Source organism: Anoplopoma fimbria, chromosome 13, assembly GCF_027596085.1.
Source record: "Anoplopoma fimbria isolate UVic2021 breed Golden Eagle Sablefish chromosome 13, Afim_UVic_2022, whole genome shotgun sequence".
Taxonomy (NCBI): Eukaryota; Metazoa; Chordata; class Actinopteri; order Perciformes; family Anoplopomatidae; genus Anoplopoma; species Anoplopoma fimbria.
In genome coordinates this window covers 13,464,275-13,480,103 of record NC_072461.1, presented here as the reverse complement: position 1 = coordinate 13,480,103, position 15,829 = coordinate 13,464,275, and the positions used below count along the sequence as shown (strand labels likewise).

Sequence of the window (15,829 nt, the reverse complement as noted above, 5' to 3'; positions counted from 1 at the left end):
ATGCACACACACACACACACACACACACACACACACACACACACACACACACACACACACACACACACACACACTTCAATATGAATACATGAATACCAATACTTCTGATGATGATATTGAAATGAAAATGAAAAAATCGTTAAAATATTATTTATCTATCAAAGTTTTGAAATGTCCTTTGTGCTATAGAATAATTCACAACACAGAAAGCTGTGTCCACATGAGTGTTGTAGCTTTAATGATCTTAGTTGACTGCGTTAGTTAGTTGACGGTGTTAGTTTGGGAAAACTTAGATTTCACCTTTTCACATAAAGGTACAGTACTTATACTGAAATATAATATATTGCATAAAAGCATGTGTGAGCATATCGCCTGTTTGAAGGAAACACATTCATGGAAAAGGCTGAAATCCTTAATGACGAGAGTTTTCTGAAGATTTTTATATCCATCACGTCTTACCCATAGTGGGGCTAAAGATAGTGAAAGTTGAATTCGTCACATTACGAAATAATCTTCTGGTGAACACAGTAGTTATCTACATAATGATTGAGGAGAGGCATAAACAGTTGTGACAACCAGACTTCTGATTATTCTTGATACACAAAGTTTGGGTCAATACGACCAAACAGCATCCACTACATTCCATGTCAACTGACAAAAGCAGCCACCTTAAAACAAATCAAAATGATTCTTCACTGAGTTACTTATCCTCCTATCATGTGTACTCAGAGGCATGCATGCCACACTATTGAAGCATTTCACCTCTAATTACAGTAAGCTGCATAATATCTCTTTTGTGCAGAACGAGCAATTATAGTGCTGCTTAGTTCAATAAACGGTAATGAGACTCCTCCTTTATCTGGGAAAACAACAACAATCTGATGGGAAGGCATGAGCAGAGTGTGTGTGTCCGCTGTAAAGAGTTCTGTAAACATAAGTAGAGTAGAGTAGAAGGCCCTCGGGCAGGGTGGAGGCAGGGTGGAGGTCACAATGAGCCTCAGATTGAGACTGCTGCTTCTGTCATTACTGACTCAACAACAAACAAGCTCATCTCTCCTCCACACCAACACAGAGACCTTTTTCATACCCATCATCAACCTATTCTTCTACGTACTTGTGTGTACTGGTAGAGTGGGACTTCTTCATGGGCCGGATCTCACTCAGTATGGAGGTAAAGCTCAATGCTTCAGTGCTACGACATTTGAGATAACAGTTTGTGTTTGTCACCAGCTTCACAAAGAAGTGGTTCTCTGTTCTGTGTCAAAGAACCTGACTTACCTGCACAGAGCCCTGAGCTCAACCTCATCCAACACCAATGGTGGACCTCACCACTGTCTGTGGCTGAATGGGAGCAGATCTTTGAATCTGAGTTCCAACATGCGTCAGAAGTCTGAAACAGAAGAGTAAAGGCTACAAATATAGCAGCGCATCAGGCCCATGGTTTGGAATCACAGATAGGGGTGATGTCGGCTTTCAGCCATCTAGCATATAGTTATTGTTAGTTAAGGTACAGTTTATGAAGATAAGTAGTCCGCTATGAACATAAATCATAAGGATATTTTCCATGTTCTTCTAACGTTTCTGTCTTGCACTATCTCACATGTAATGGCAATAGAGATGTAGTTTGTAAATGGTAAAATGGACTGTTCTTGAACGTGTACCACTTGTAGTGCAGTTGTATCAGTTTTCTTCATAATATCAGGTGCTCATTTGACTTGCTCTGTTTTTAACACTCTCTGGATGACAGTACTTTCAATGAGCCACTGATTTGCACTGGTGGAATGTGCCTTTGACTTTATTTTGACTCAATCCCACATACACCACCCTGCTGCCACAAATACTCCTCTGAGCACCAACTGTGTATTTATACGCCACTCATGCACTATTTTCCTCCTGTTTGTGTAAACTGAGTAAAGTAGAGCGACCAGCGGTTTGAGGAAATTACTGAGCCCTTTAAAAAAAATAAAACTGCATATTTGTGAGCCGTTTTCATAGTACATTAGATTTAAGTCTTCAGCAGGAACCAGTGTGTTTGGGGCTGAGAGCCACAGACAGAATAGGGAGGTCAAATACATTGTTGGTCTTTGGCTCAGAAGAATATAAAAAATACAGCAGTCCTTTCATTGCAACAACACTGTTAACAGCTCTGTTCTTTGTCTCTGTGTGGTTATGTGTTTAGGCCAACGATGCTTCAGGGAACACGTGGAACTGGCTCTACTTCATCCCCCTCATCATCATCGGCTCCTTCTTCATGCTCAACCTGGTGTTAGGTGTGCTGTCAGGGTGAGTACAGATGTGAGGATGGCCTGAGCGGAGCATTTCAACAGATGTCCTTTACATTTGACCAAGATTTACCCCTCTCTTAACCACACCTGTTGGACCAACGGGGGCTCCATTTGCTCAAGAAATAACAAAATGAGAATGTGCTACGTTTCCACAACAACGCTGTCTGTCTGGACGGTGTTATCAGCTGTAACCGCCGTATGAGAGCAGTGCAGAGCGGCGGCCATGAATGAACCAGTTTGGGCACGCTCACATGCACTTACATGCACTAATGTGCACTAAACGGCATGCGGCCGGCCGGGAAAGAAATGCTCTGATATCAACACACACAGATTCTCTGCTCAGGTAGACATTACTTCTCTACATCTTTATATAAATGATAGTTATTGATCGAATGTTACATACAGCAAAAATGTTGTTGTGTTTTAAATCATATTTATGAATCGGCTTCTAGACAAAGGTTTAGTGAATGTTTGTGCAAATCATCTTAATAAGCTTTTCTTTTAATATCAAGCTATTGTGCTTCTGCGTCACATGGTAAGCTAGTTGTACCAGCTTTTAAGAACCTGATATCTGCAGTGGAAGTGGTAGTGTTATGTCTGATAACCTATGGCAGGCTGTGTGAACCAATCAGGAGAATTGTCTATAGCTGGCAATAACGACTGGACGTTAAACGAGAAAATCTGAAATGGAGCAAGTACAAAAATAGCTGGGCCATATTTTGGTCAATAAGGAGATCACACTTAGAAAAAAGCAAGACTCGTTCCTATAGTTACCATTGTTGTGCCTTTTCTTTAAATTACAAGAAGAATTTACAAATATTATAAAAGTATACAGCACATTAGACATAAAAGACTTACACAGACAATACAAACAATTAGAACAACATGTTTATGAAATACATAATGATATATAATAATACTTATTTAGGCAGAATAAATCATTTAAACTATAACATAAATAAGCCATGGCGTTGGTACAATGCAAAAATGGTATAAAAATAATAAAATACTAAAGACTCAATAAGCAATTGTTAGTAATTGTATTAGATATATTTCTCGTAATATATAGAGATCTTTGCTATATTTAGGTTTCATTATTTTCAAGGACCTAATATAGAGCTTGAACAATGTTGCCTGATGAAAAAAGAATTCGGCAAAACTTAGTAAAACATTTATTATTAGGTCAGCTTTTTTTGTCTTTGCATAAAACACCAAAAATAATATTATTCTGATTAATAGTAAGCATTGCTGTGGATTTGCTTCTTAACCACTGGTATGGCAGCAGGAACCATTGTTTCCTGTCCAGCTTTCTATTCTCAAACGGCACAAACAGTGGTTGCAAATGTTTCACCCAAAACTCTTAGTACTTTTTTCCAAACTGAAAACCACTGAAACCCCCTCCCCCTAAATGATCATTATGAACATAAACAACTAACATGGCTGCTGTTAATACTTACACCTGTTAAGCTAGCAGCTTGTAGAAGACTCTGGTGATGGACAATTAGTGAATGAGCTGAATATGAGCAATTATACAGGCAGGTAGGTAGACAGGTAGGTAGGTACACCAGTAGGTAGAAAGGTAGGTTGGTAGACAGGTAGGTAGGTAGAGACAGGCAGGTAGGTACACAAGTAACAGGTAGGTAGAAAGGTTGGGTAGACAGGTAGGTAGACAGGTAGGTAGACAGGTAGGTAGACAGGTAGGTAGACAGGCAGGTAGGTAGACAGGTATGACAACAGGTATGTCATTTTTTATTGGGGTAAGAAACACTGGTCATAGATCAACACTCTAACAGAATCCCCTTCACCTACAACATAACCTCCTTAAATTTCTTCTTCCTCAACCGTATGAGTAACTTGTTGTCAAAACAAGAAATGCTTTGTGTATGTCTTGTAAAGAAACAAAATTCAGATTATATATTTTTTCGCACAAATGCACTTAGGGTCTGACATACTGGTTGAATTCCATTCCATTGGTCTTGCAAAGCCCACAATGTTTCCTGTGTTTCTATCAGCTGGCAGTCCTCCCTTTGGTTCTCTGGTGTATTGCTGCCCTTTATGCTGAATTACTGCCAACATCTGATATGTATAATTGCATGAAAGAGAAGAACGTGATACATGTTCTTGTCCATACCAGACATCCCTCTTGTGTATAAGTGAATTTTTACAAACCCATGGAGGTTTATATTTGATGTTAATGTCAGGCTTGTGTCAACTCACAGAAACGTACACTTATGGAGTCTATTTCTCCTACAGCTCCATCACCTTTGTGTTTGACTCTAGATGGGGGTGTGGTTGCACCACTTAAACCTTTTAAATGGATCAGTTAGATTTTGCTGTCTAAGGTGGAACAACCAAAGTATCTGTGGAAGACAAAATGTAATGTTGACAACTCTTTTCCGATGAAACTAGCTAGCTCTAGCTCTAACAGTCACTAAAAGTCACCAGATGACATCCTCCACTGGTTTGTGGCGTTACACCACATCGTTTTGATGAAGCTTAGTGATTGTGTTGTTGCAGCGAGAGAGACACTGCCATGAGGAGAAGGAGAGACCTCGTGCTGTTGACTGAGATCACTCTGAGCAGCATTGGGCATGAATTACATATATCATATTTTTGAATATATATCTTACTTTTTCCCTGATGGTCTGAATAAGTCATTACATGTGTTGCTAGTAGGGCTATATTTTAGACATGTTTAGTTAACCTCATAGCTATTGCATCAGTCAAAAACCTGCTCAGAGACATGTTGGCCTCGCTGTGTCGTCTGCACCACTAGTGTTCGAACCGTCAGCCTCCAGCCCAACGGTCTCGTCTCTCACCTGGACATTCCTCTACCGTGTTGCTCCTGCGGCCTCTCTGTGAGGCTGCTGTTATTCCTGACTTTTCTTCATCTATGTGAGCTGATTCAAATGGATGAACACAGAACTGCAATCATCTCCACTGTTGTTTAATCTTAACTTCATTTATTTTTTGAAAGAAGAATGTTCCAGCTGGCTGCTCTCCTCTCGCTGATATGGTAGCCCCTAGACTGTCCCTCAAAGACTTAGTCATTTGTGGAACATCTTTTTTCTTCTTCTTCTTACCTTTCATTTCTGCAGCTACTTGCAGGATGGCAATCAACTGATGCCGACTGGAGAAGAGTTTAATGACTAGAGTGAACAAACTACAAACTGTCTGCTTCACAGGGCCGTCAATAAATCTTCTTTCACCTTGCAGTCAGTTTTATGCCCCTCATTTTCCTTCAGGTTTGGTCAAGTTTATCTCTTTTCATGTCGAGTCGTAAATGAATGCTCCTATCAGCTCATCACAAGCTAAACCAAGTGAGCAAAAGGCAGCCATGTACAGATAGTTACATTCAAGCTTTCTCATTAAATGTGATTATTTAAGTACAAAAATGACTGGTTTCAGTTTTAAATGCCACATTTATTCCAGTTCAGCAACACGTTTTCTTTTTCGTTGCCATATTGTGGATCATTTTGGATTTATATGTCATTAACCACATTGTCACATTGTCTTTTTTGCTCTATGCGTACCACTTGCATATATTACATTATTTATCTTTAAAGACATACATAAATAATGTGCATTGTAAATTAACCATGAAGAAGACAAGAATGAAACGCAGAGCATAGCCACAGGAAAACACAGCACATAACTATTCTACCTAGGCCACTAAATGTTACAAAGACCAGCCAGTTAAAAGAGTCAACAATGATCAGGTCCTCGGACTCAGAGGGTCATACCACTCTGTGGCCATGGGGGACAGCTTGTTCAGGGGCCTCTCTGTCGTTTGATTTAACCAAAGACATTTGAGAACAGATAAAGACTCTTGCAGTTGCTGAAGGAAGCGTCAGATAGAAACAATCTTAATGAGATTTACCCGTTAGTAAATGTTGACTTTAATCAACAATCCAGGATAGTTTGAAGAAGTTCTGACTAAATATCTGAAGTGTGTTAGTTCATCAGAGAGGCGTTGGTCCACATTACTCCTTCTGCATCTAAATTACATCTTCAGCATTTTTTTTCTTATTTAATTTACATTTAGCAGAGCCAGTAGAAGCTGGGTTTTACATGGTGAAATGGTGGTGAACACTTCATTTCCCATGCTCCAAGGTGACAGAAGCCTTTACAACAATGATTTCGAGATCATTTTATTCGACAAGATAACACTTTATTCATCCTGAGGGAAACTGCTGTGCGGCAGTTGTAATACAAGCCCACTGAAGCCCACTGAAGGCCACCACCCATGAGTGACTCAAACCTGTTAACAATCTAAATTAGTTTTACTGTCCAGCTCCAGACCACCAGCTCCACAGCCCTGTCATAAACACCATAATCCCGTCTCTGCTGCAGAACAAGCTCTCCCAGCTGCATGTGCCAGACTCCACCTGCAGATGGATCACAACTTCCTGTCTGACAGGAAGCAGCAGGTGAAGCCTGGGAAACACATCTCTGACTCCAGCACCATCAGCACCGGTTCCCCTCAGGGCTGCGTTCTCTCCCCTCTAGTCTTCTCCTTGTACACCAACAGCTGCAACTCCATTCACCAGTCCGTCAAGCTCCTGAAGTTTGCGGATGACACCACCCTCATTGGACTCATCTCTGGTGGGGATGAGTACAATGAGGGTGGTGTCATCCGCAAACTGAGTCTTCCTACAGGTGGGAGATTGACCATCTGAAGACCTGTTGTAGGTTGAACAACGATGACCCCTCCCACCCTGGATACAGAGCCACTCTCCTCTGGCAGGAGCCTGAAACCTCACACCACCTAAACGGTTTCTTCGCAGTTACAGTCGGCCTCATCAACAAGACCTGGGACCCCCACTGACTCTGACATCAACAGGACCATGATTTAACTTTAAACGCTTTAAATACAGACTTTTTTTTACATTTTACATTTTTGTATATTCTTGTTTATTTGTTTGTTTTTAATATTCTATTGTAAATGTTCATATTTCTATCTTTAATATACTATTATAGTGTGTTTATTGGTTTGGACCAATCACCAAGTCAAGTTCCTCGTAAGTGCAAACTACCATTTTTTTTATTGTGAAGTGGAGGGAAGATGCAAAAATATAAATGTCTAATATAGTAACAATAAGGTGCAAATCAAAAAAAATGCACAATAATACAATGCCAAAAACAGATTGACAGTATGGATCATGAGAATATAAGCAAGTTAATAGTAGGGATCAGTCTGTCAGGTTGCATACAGATATATATCAGAACTGAAGTATAGGTAGCGTAAGAGAATATGGTTAATACAGATGTCTTGCCTTATTTGGCTTGCTCCATTTATATGATCCATATCTTGTTAATAAAACAATGCTTTCCCCCCAGATTAAGTCACAATGGCACCTGTGGATCAGGATAAAGTGATCCTTTTTGTAATCAGGTGGGACTTCTGTCATGTACCTATTATAAGATCATTTTCCTGGCTAGGCCCACAAAATTCAGCACCACAGGTCTTTCAAGGAAGCATGACCGCATCACCCCTATCGACTGATTTATTTTGGATCAATTTTAAGTGTGAGTCATCGCATTCAGTGGAATACAGGTCTGAATGTCTGAACTCATTATTAGCCAGCTGACAACCTGAGGTCCTGCCCAGGTTCTCCTGGCTGTCTGCGGTCACGCCTCTAGAGCTGTTCAATCACCGAGCCATTCTGCTTCTCTGTCAACTTTCAAGTCCCTTTTTCAGCGAATTTCTACTGACTCCCTTTCAATGTTTACCCATTGATGTATACACTGTACATCCATACAGAGAGGAAGCCATGACCAGAGCTTTGGAGGGCAGGTAGCCTTTAGCCGGCCCCTCTGTGGCTATCTTGTCCACTCTGTTTACTGCTCTCTTCACAGAGGTGTCAGATGGCTTTACAGTTACTGGGGAGGTGTAAGGTCACTGATGCTGTCTGGCAGGGGCGTGCGGGGGCCATGTCATTGTTTAAAGGCCACGATCTGAGCTTCAGCGCAGGCAGGAGAGCAGATACATGCAGGGTTGAGAGGCTGCAGACCCCCGTGGGAGGTCAGGGCCATTCACTCAGCTTTCATCCCATCAGTGTGGGCAGGACGAGATGTGGCATCATTGTAAGGTGGCTGCTATAGCATTATCTTTTTAGTTTTTTAAAGCACATCACAACATGTATTACATCATTATCCAGCTCCATTGAGAGAAAGAAAATAAGATACATTTATCACGAGGGAAAAGTAGGAAAGAGTGCAAATAACAAAATATAAAAAATTAAGATTATCAATAAGATGCCCAGAAATCACATGTTGCCAGAAATGTCTACAGCTTAACAGTACGTGTCAATAATGGTAAGGTGCAAGTTCAAAATATGCACATTTTCAAAAATATAACAGACTAATGCATGGGGGGCCCACTGGTGAATTCATTAAAGTAAACTATAACTTGAAAATATTTCTAATAAAGGGCACTATATACACAACGCACTTCTTATCATTACACCAGATTCCATTTTGAACAACTACTTGACCTCCATTGATTATTAGTTAATGAAAGCATTTACTGCAGTTGATTAGGTAAACATGGCGGAACCTCAATTTTAGGAGATAGAGAAACGTTGGTAAAATTATTGCTTTTTGTGTTTGCTTAATTTGCAAAGAATCTGTTGCCCTAATGAAAGAGTATAATGTTAGAAGACACTATGGACCTAAACATCTGGTCCCGAAACACTGATTCTCTGTAGTGCAACTGGTAGAAAACTACACATTTCCTATTGTACAAGTGACTCCTTATATTTTTCTTTATATGGCCCACAATCAAAGAGGTTTGTCCACCCCTGGGTTAGAAGTTAGGACCACAGGTATAAATTAATTGTGGCATATGTATAATTTAGTACATGTAAGTGTTTATGGGTAATTCCAAATGTATAGTGATTAACACTTTTTTTCATCACTGTACTACACTGTATTAAGTGTTAAAAGAGGCCTCAGCATCTGCCTCTGGCTACAGATGTGGTGCTGTGTGTTCCCCATCAGAACAACAGCATCATTTCCTGGAGAGGCTGATTCTACATTTGTTGAGCTGTTGTCATGCGTCACTGTGATTACCTATGGACCCATAAGACATATACAACACATGTTTTCATATGCTGTCTACACAGTTTACATACACACTGTGTTGTACGTATGCAGTGCAGTTTGGTTTGATGATCATGATGATGTGTCTTCCAACAGAAGTGCAGTAAAGCATCTTTTGAATGAGAATTGTGGAGTTTCTGTACATATTTGGTGACTGTGGCTTAGTGAGGCAGGGTCGTCCTTCAATCAGAGGATCGGGGGTTCGATCCCCAGCTCCGGTAGTCCATGTCAATGTGTACCTTGGCAAGATACTTAACCCCAAAATTGCTGCTGTAGGCTGTGCCAGTGGTGTATGAATGGGTGTGAATGGGTGAATAATGACATGTAGTACTAAAGTGCTTTGAGTTACTAGAAAAGATATATACAAGTACAATCCATCTAATATATATTGCATATTTCAATTGGTGTGACTGTTTTCAATGATCTCATGTAGTGTGGATCTGAGTCTGTGCATGTTTGTATTTAAGATGGCATATGTATCAGTGTGTACGTGTGTGAGGAGGTGTGAACGTGTGGCTGTAAGCTGCTACTACGCTGGGAAATCACACACACGCACACACTAACATATACACACACACACACACACACACACACACACACACACACACACACACTGTACACTAAACCAGGGAACACATGGTTGCACTGCACACACATTGAAGTGAGAAAGCCATGTAGATATGTACAAAATGAGCTTTTGATACTCTGGCACTTAAACACACACACACACACACACACACACACACACACACACACACACCCTCAGGAAGCAGGCAGACAGCCACTGCAATGCAGAATAGAGCTCCCCTCTGCTGGGTGGGAGACACAGCTATCACTGTCCCTGGCTCTGTTGTTTCAGTACTCTCTCTCTCTTTCTCTCCCTCTCCCTGTCTCTCTTACTTCATTTCTTACATATCTCATTTCCCAGCTCATTTAAATGAACAACTGCCATATTTGCATGACATAACCGTAACCCTTATGTTATCAAAGTAATACAATTGAGTAACAGAAATGATTTAATATCAGTGCCAAAAATGTTATTATCTGTCTCTGTGTGACTAGCCCCGGGTGGTTTCATAACACTCACACACTAGAGTGAGAAGATGATCCATGTGTCACTGCCTGCCACGCACAACGTTCATTAACAACATGGCTTTTATTTTCTAAGTTTCTACCAAAAGTGATTGAAGTAATTGCAGAAACTACTAAGAATTAGACTCTAATCTTGATTCACATGTCAGTCTCAAGTCAAGACCAAGTCACAAACTTTGATCTTTGAGTCATAAAAATCATAATGTGGCCCTCAACAGATGACGTTTTAGAATACCAGTTAGTATGGTGGTACAGAAATAATAGACGCTTCTATTTGTGTTACTACTTTCAAATAAACTGAAAAAACAGATCTGAGCATTCAGTGATGCTTCCTTAGCATTTTCTCATAGATTCTATAAGCCTCCATCAGTGATAGTAGAGATGGCACACACCCTGGTGGTAGAAGCTCCGCCTCTTGGCTTATTGTGGTTTTTATGTTCTGAATGGAGTGCTGTGGTGTAAGCCATACTTGCTATGAAATACAAAAATGATAGTGACTATGGAGAAGATAAAAAAGTTTCCTCACATGGTAAATGGGGCTGTGAGAAACTCGAGCCATCATTAACCAGAGATCTCTAGATCTAGGAGAAAAACAAAATGAGAACAAAGGGCTCCAAATACAGTGTGAAGATATCTCTTTTATTAATACTTCTTCTCAATTTAGATCTTATCAATTTATTGTTACATGATAAAGTCACTCATATGCAAATAAGCATCTGACGGCATCAGCATTCATGAAAGGCTTTTTCTTTTTGGGAAGAACTGATGTTATACAATTACAATTATTATATCCATCATTTCTGGACCAAATGTTTTCATGTTTTTGTAGGTTTTTTGTTGAGTCCTACTGTCAGACAGCATCCTGCTGTTGAGTTCTATTCCACACTAGTTGATGAGGACACTGACTCTGTCTTACCTGCTGGGGTGCTCCAGGGTCTGTGTTGGCTTGTCAGATCAAATAAACATTTGTGTGTGTGTGTGTGTGTGTGTGTGTGTGTGTGTGTGTGTGTGTGTGTGTGTGTGTGTGTGTGTGTGTGTGTGTGTGTGTGTGTGTGTGTGTGTGTGTGTGTGTGTGTGTGTGTGTGTGTGTGTGTGTGTGTGTGTGTGTGTGTGTTTTCTACAGGGAGTTTGCCAAGGAGAGAGAGCGGGTGGAGAAGAGGCAGGAATTCCTGAAGCTCCGCAGACAACAGCAGATAGAAAGAGAGTTAACTGGGTACCTGGAGTGGATCTGTAAAGCAGGTCAGGAAAAAAAACACACACATTTGAAATTGAAATTAAAAAGTATTTGCTGTACTTGACATTGACGCAAATATGATGGGATAATGAGCATGAATTCAGGTGAGGTATTTGTGTTGCAGAGGAGGTAATGCTGGCTGAGGAAGACAAGAACGCAGAGGAGAAATCTCTGGATGGAGCGTGGTACAAAAAGAAACACAACAACTCTGGTGAGAACTGCCATCTTCACATCAAACTATGTGCCAGGTTTAGTGCCATGTTCAACCTAAATACACCAGAACTAAACCGACATACGTCTTCAGAAGGCAAGACCAATGATTTAAGACTAACAGGGGTCATGTCACTTTGCTTTGAGCTGATCATGTGACGATAGATGATCTGTGAAGGTACATTTGTTTTCTACTTCCTAGTTGGCTTAGCATTTGTTTCTTATCGCCGCATCACTTCTCATGTTCTACGGTGCATTACTGCCACCTTTAGTCAGCAGACAGTTGCATCACGTCCTCTCCTTTCTCAAATATTTGTGCGTCCACATGTTTGTCAACCAGATTCAAAGAACGCAGCTCTACAGTACCAGTCGTGGGTTCTTTTAGAGTGCTTCCACACCTGTATGTAGTTCTGTTCCAATGGAGAGAAAAATATCCGTTATTGCCTTTTAGCTCTGGTTCTGGTCATGGTCACACTGACTTATTACAAACAAAGCCTGGGCTGTGAACATCACTATTGTTGATAGTTCCAACTGTGATTATCCTGCTTTGACAGGGAGAAATGTCTGCTGTTAAAAGGCTCTATTAGCTGGCGACCACAGCATTAACAAGGGATGTAGACAGGTGAGACAGATCTTTAGGTCTCCCCTGTGAAGATCCAGATCATTTAGCTCCCACTGGTCTAGTCACTGCAGTGTTAGTCCAGGTCATCGTGGGCCATTTACAGAAAAATATAAGGAGGCACTGACCAAACTAACGTAAATGTGTAGTATTCAACCAGGAAATCAGTGTTTCTAGGAAAAACATTCTATCAAACTAACTACACAGCAGTACACAATACTTAAACTCGTATACAGTGCATGGCCTAAGCGCCCAGCTCAAATACTACAAGGTAAATGTAAAAGTAAGATGTCAATGTGTGAGTTGGAAATTAAGACGTAACAAACAGAACAGGGACGATGGAAGATATAGCTTAATGTGCCAATACATTAAGTCAGTAAAGTAATTTTCAACTAGTATGTGTAATGAACATACAGTGCAATTTATAAAAAATAGATTCATCCATATTCTAGATTATATTAAAGCTAGGTGCCATTTCCAAAACGGGGCAGCAAGCCGCAGTTGGCCATAGTTTAGCCGTCCCCAGTCCTTTTAACCCCAGGCTTTTTTCATGCACTTCACTAGTATTCTATTAGTATACAGCGGGTAAAATAAGTATTGAACACGTCACCATTTTTCTCAGTAAATATATTTCTAAAGGTGCTATTGACATTAAATGTTCACCAGATGTCGGTAACAACCCAAGTAATCCATACATACAAAGAAAACCAAACAAATAAGTTCAGAAATTAAGTTATGTGTAATAAAATGGAATGACACTTGGAAATGGAAAACTCTCAATTGGTTTCAGAGAAAGAAAATAGAGCTGCTAGAATGGCCCAGCCAATCACCTGACTTGAATCCAATAGAAAATCTATGGAAAGAACTAAAGATCAGAGTTCATAGAAGAGGCCCACGGAACCTTCAAGATTTGAAGACTGTTTGTGTGGAAGAATGGGCCAAAATCACACCTGAGCAATGCATGCGACTAGTTTCTCCATACAGGAGGCGTCTTGAAGCTGTCATCACCAACAAAGGCTTTTGTACGAAGTATTAAATACATTTCAGTAAGCGTGTTCAATACTTTTTCCCTGTGTCATTCCATTTTATTACACATAACTTAATTTCTGAACTTATTTGCACCATGAAAATATATGCACTGTTGCAACTAATGAAAAAAAAAACATGTCAGTAGTATAATTTATCCATCACAGTTCACAGAGCCCAAGTTGACGTATTCAGTTGTTTGTTTTGTTGACCATCAGTCCATAATCTAAATATAGGAATAAAAAGCTCCATATATACAGGATCCCTGAGAGAATATAACACCGGGTTCTTTGTAGTTTTATGGTCCATACTATACATAGAGTATAACTACATCAGAAGATACAGGGATGCAGTCCTCATCATTAGACCTTTGCTTTATTTTGAAAATCTCTGCTTCCCTTTTATGACCGTCTTTACCTCACAGGAGTATGCTTTTTACATTGATTTCACCTCTGTAAAGCATTCTGTTTGAGAACTGGCATATTAGAATCCAACAAGAAAGGATTCATTAAACATAAATATTGTTACAATTATATAAACAAAACTTTAATGAGTGTCACAGCCTGAGGAAAGACTAATAAATAAATGAGTACACTGAACTGGTTATTAAAAGTTCCCTACATGCAGAATAAAAGAGGGGTAAGAGTAGTCCTTATTGAACATCAACTTTATGACTTGTGTGATTGATTTCTTCTGTATTGTCCTCACAGTGCTGAAAAGAGCCAAGAAGAGTAAGAATGACCTCATCAATGCAGAGGAAGCTGAGGACCACTTCACTGACATCTCATCTGTTGGTGAGGACCATACCTGAGACACAACCTTCCAAATGTCTTGACACTGTTTGTTAAAGAACACTCAAACATGAGGTCACACTGCAGGCAGCTCGGTGGATGGGGTGGTCCCCTGTGACAGATTGTCCCTGCTATAAAAGGGGCTCTCATAGTGAGTTTAAGTAGCGTAGCACAAAGCTAACTAGGCAAGATTAAGAACATCTTAATTCTCCAAACACAATTTTCACTTTGCTCATGAAATAACATCAGCACTAAAGTTTCTTAAATGCAGCTGCCTCGATAGGGAGGGATTTCTTCTTCCTCGTTATTGGAGGTCACATTATCCCGCAATTCATTCATAAAACCAAAGATTCTCTCTATATCTGACCCCTCAGATTTGACACACCAAAACTGACTTAGAATAAATAGGATCTTCATTCCATGTTGATTATAAAACTGATAAGGTAAACATCGGTAATATAATATTTTGAACATAGAGTGAGTTTGTATGAGGAGCCCTCTAGTCTTCATGTGCTAGTAATGAAACTCTTATAGAACATGTTTTTCTCCTTCTCTTTGTATCCAGTCCCACTTGACATTTGGGCTTAATTTAAGTTACAGAAGGTTTAATATAGTTCAGGCTTAAGGGAAGTGGTGAAGACAAGGCACTGTAATCTAAAAGGCTTCACTTTGCTGCATGGCAGATAAAGCTCACGAGAATATGAAAAAGTTAATTACATATTATCATTTCAGTTGATTGTTTTAACTGTGCCAGTGGAGCTCCCCTCTACCATGTACAGGCTGGACTGTACCGGAGTGCCAACCTCAAGCTGACGAGCACATTGCTCTGCAGTTATTTTCATGTTGACAGTAGCTACACCCTGGATCCTTTGAGACCGCCTCAGTTTAAGACCTGGTGACTTTATTGCATTGTGTTTGTTCTGCTCCAACTGCCCCCCCAGGGTCCCCGTTCACCCGGACCAGCTTGAAGAGCAAGAACGAGAGCTCGTCTTACTTCAGGAGGAAAGAGAAGAGGATGCGCTTCACCATCCGCCGTCTGGTCAAGTCCCAGAGCTTCTACTGGACTGTGCTGTGTCTGGTTGGCCTCAACACGTTGTGTGTAGCCATAGTACACTATGACCAGCCTGATTGGCTCACCTTTGCCCTCTGTGAGCTCCAGCAGTTTATTAACAGTGAATAATTGTCATGTAACCCAATATTCTTATATGCCACTATTTATCTTACCAGTATTATTATATTTGACCATTCGTTTGAATATTCACAAACACAAACACACACACACACACACACACACACACACACACACACACACACACACACACACACACACACACACATACTTAAAAGATACCTTGATTTATAATTGCATAGAAATTTTAAATTAAAAAGTTCAATTCCTAATCAATGAAACCCACCATTCCTGGATTCAATACACTTTGGCTTTTTCGCACTGCAGCCTAACTTGACC

The 15,829-nt window shown here is 40.2% G+C and overlaps 1 protein-coding gene across 1 annotated transcript in view; it reads left to right on the top strand.

Moving 5' to 3' along the window:
- The window catches only part of cacna1ba (calcium channel, voltage-dependent, N type, alpha 1B subunit, a), a 126,103-nt gene that overhangs the window by 43,428 nt on the left and 66,846 nt on the right, over positions 1 to 15,829 (top strand). The window contains exons 7-11 of the mRNA XM_054611009.1: positions 2,180 to 2,283; positions 11,605 to 11,720; positions 11,840 to 11,926; positions 14,281 to 14,364; positions 15,303 to 15,509. Coding sequence (XP_054466984.1) covers positions 2,180 to 2,283; positions 11,605 to 11,720; positions 11,840 to 11,926; positions 14,281 to 14,364; positions 15,303 to 15,509 — 598 coding nt within the window. The remainder of the gene's footprint in view (positions 1 to 2,179; positions 2,284 to 11,604; positions 11,721 to 11,839; positions 11,927 to 14,280; positions 14,365 to 15,302; positions 15,510 to 15,829) is intronic.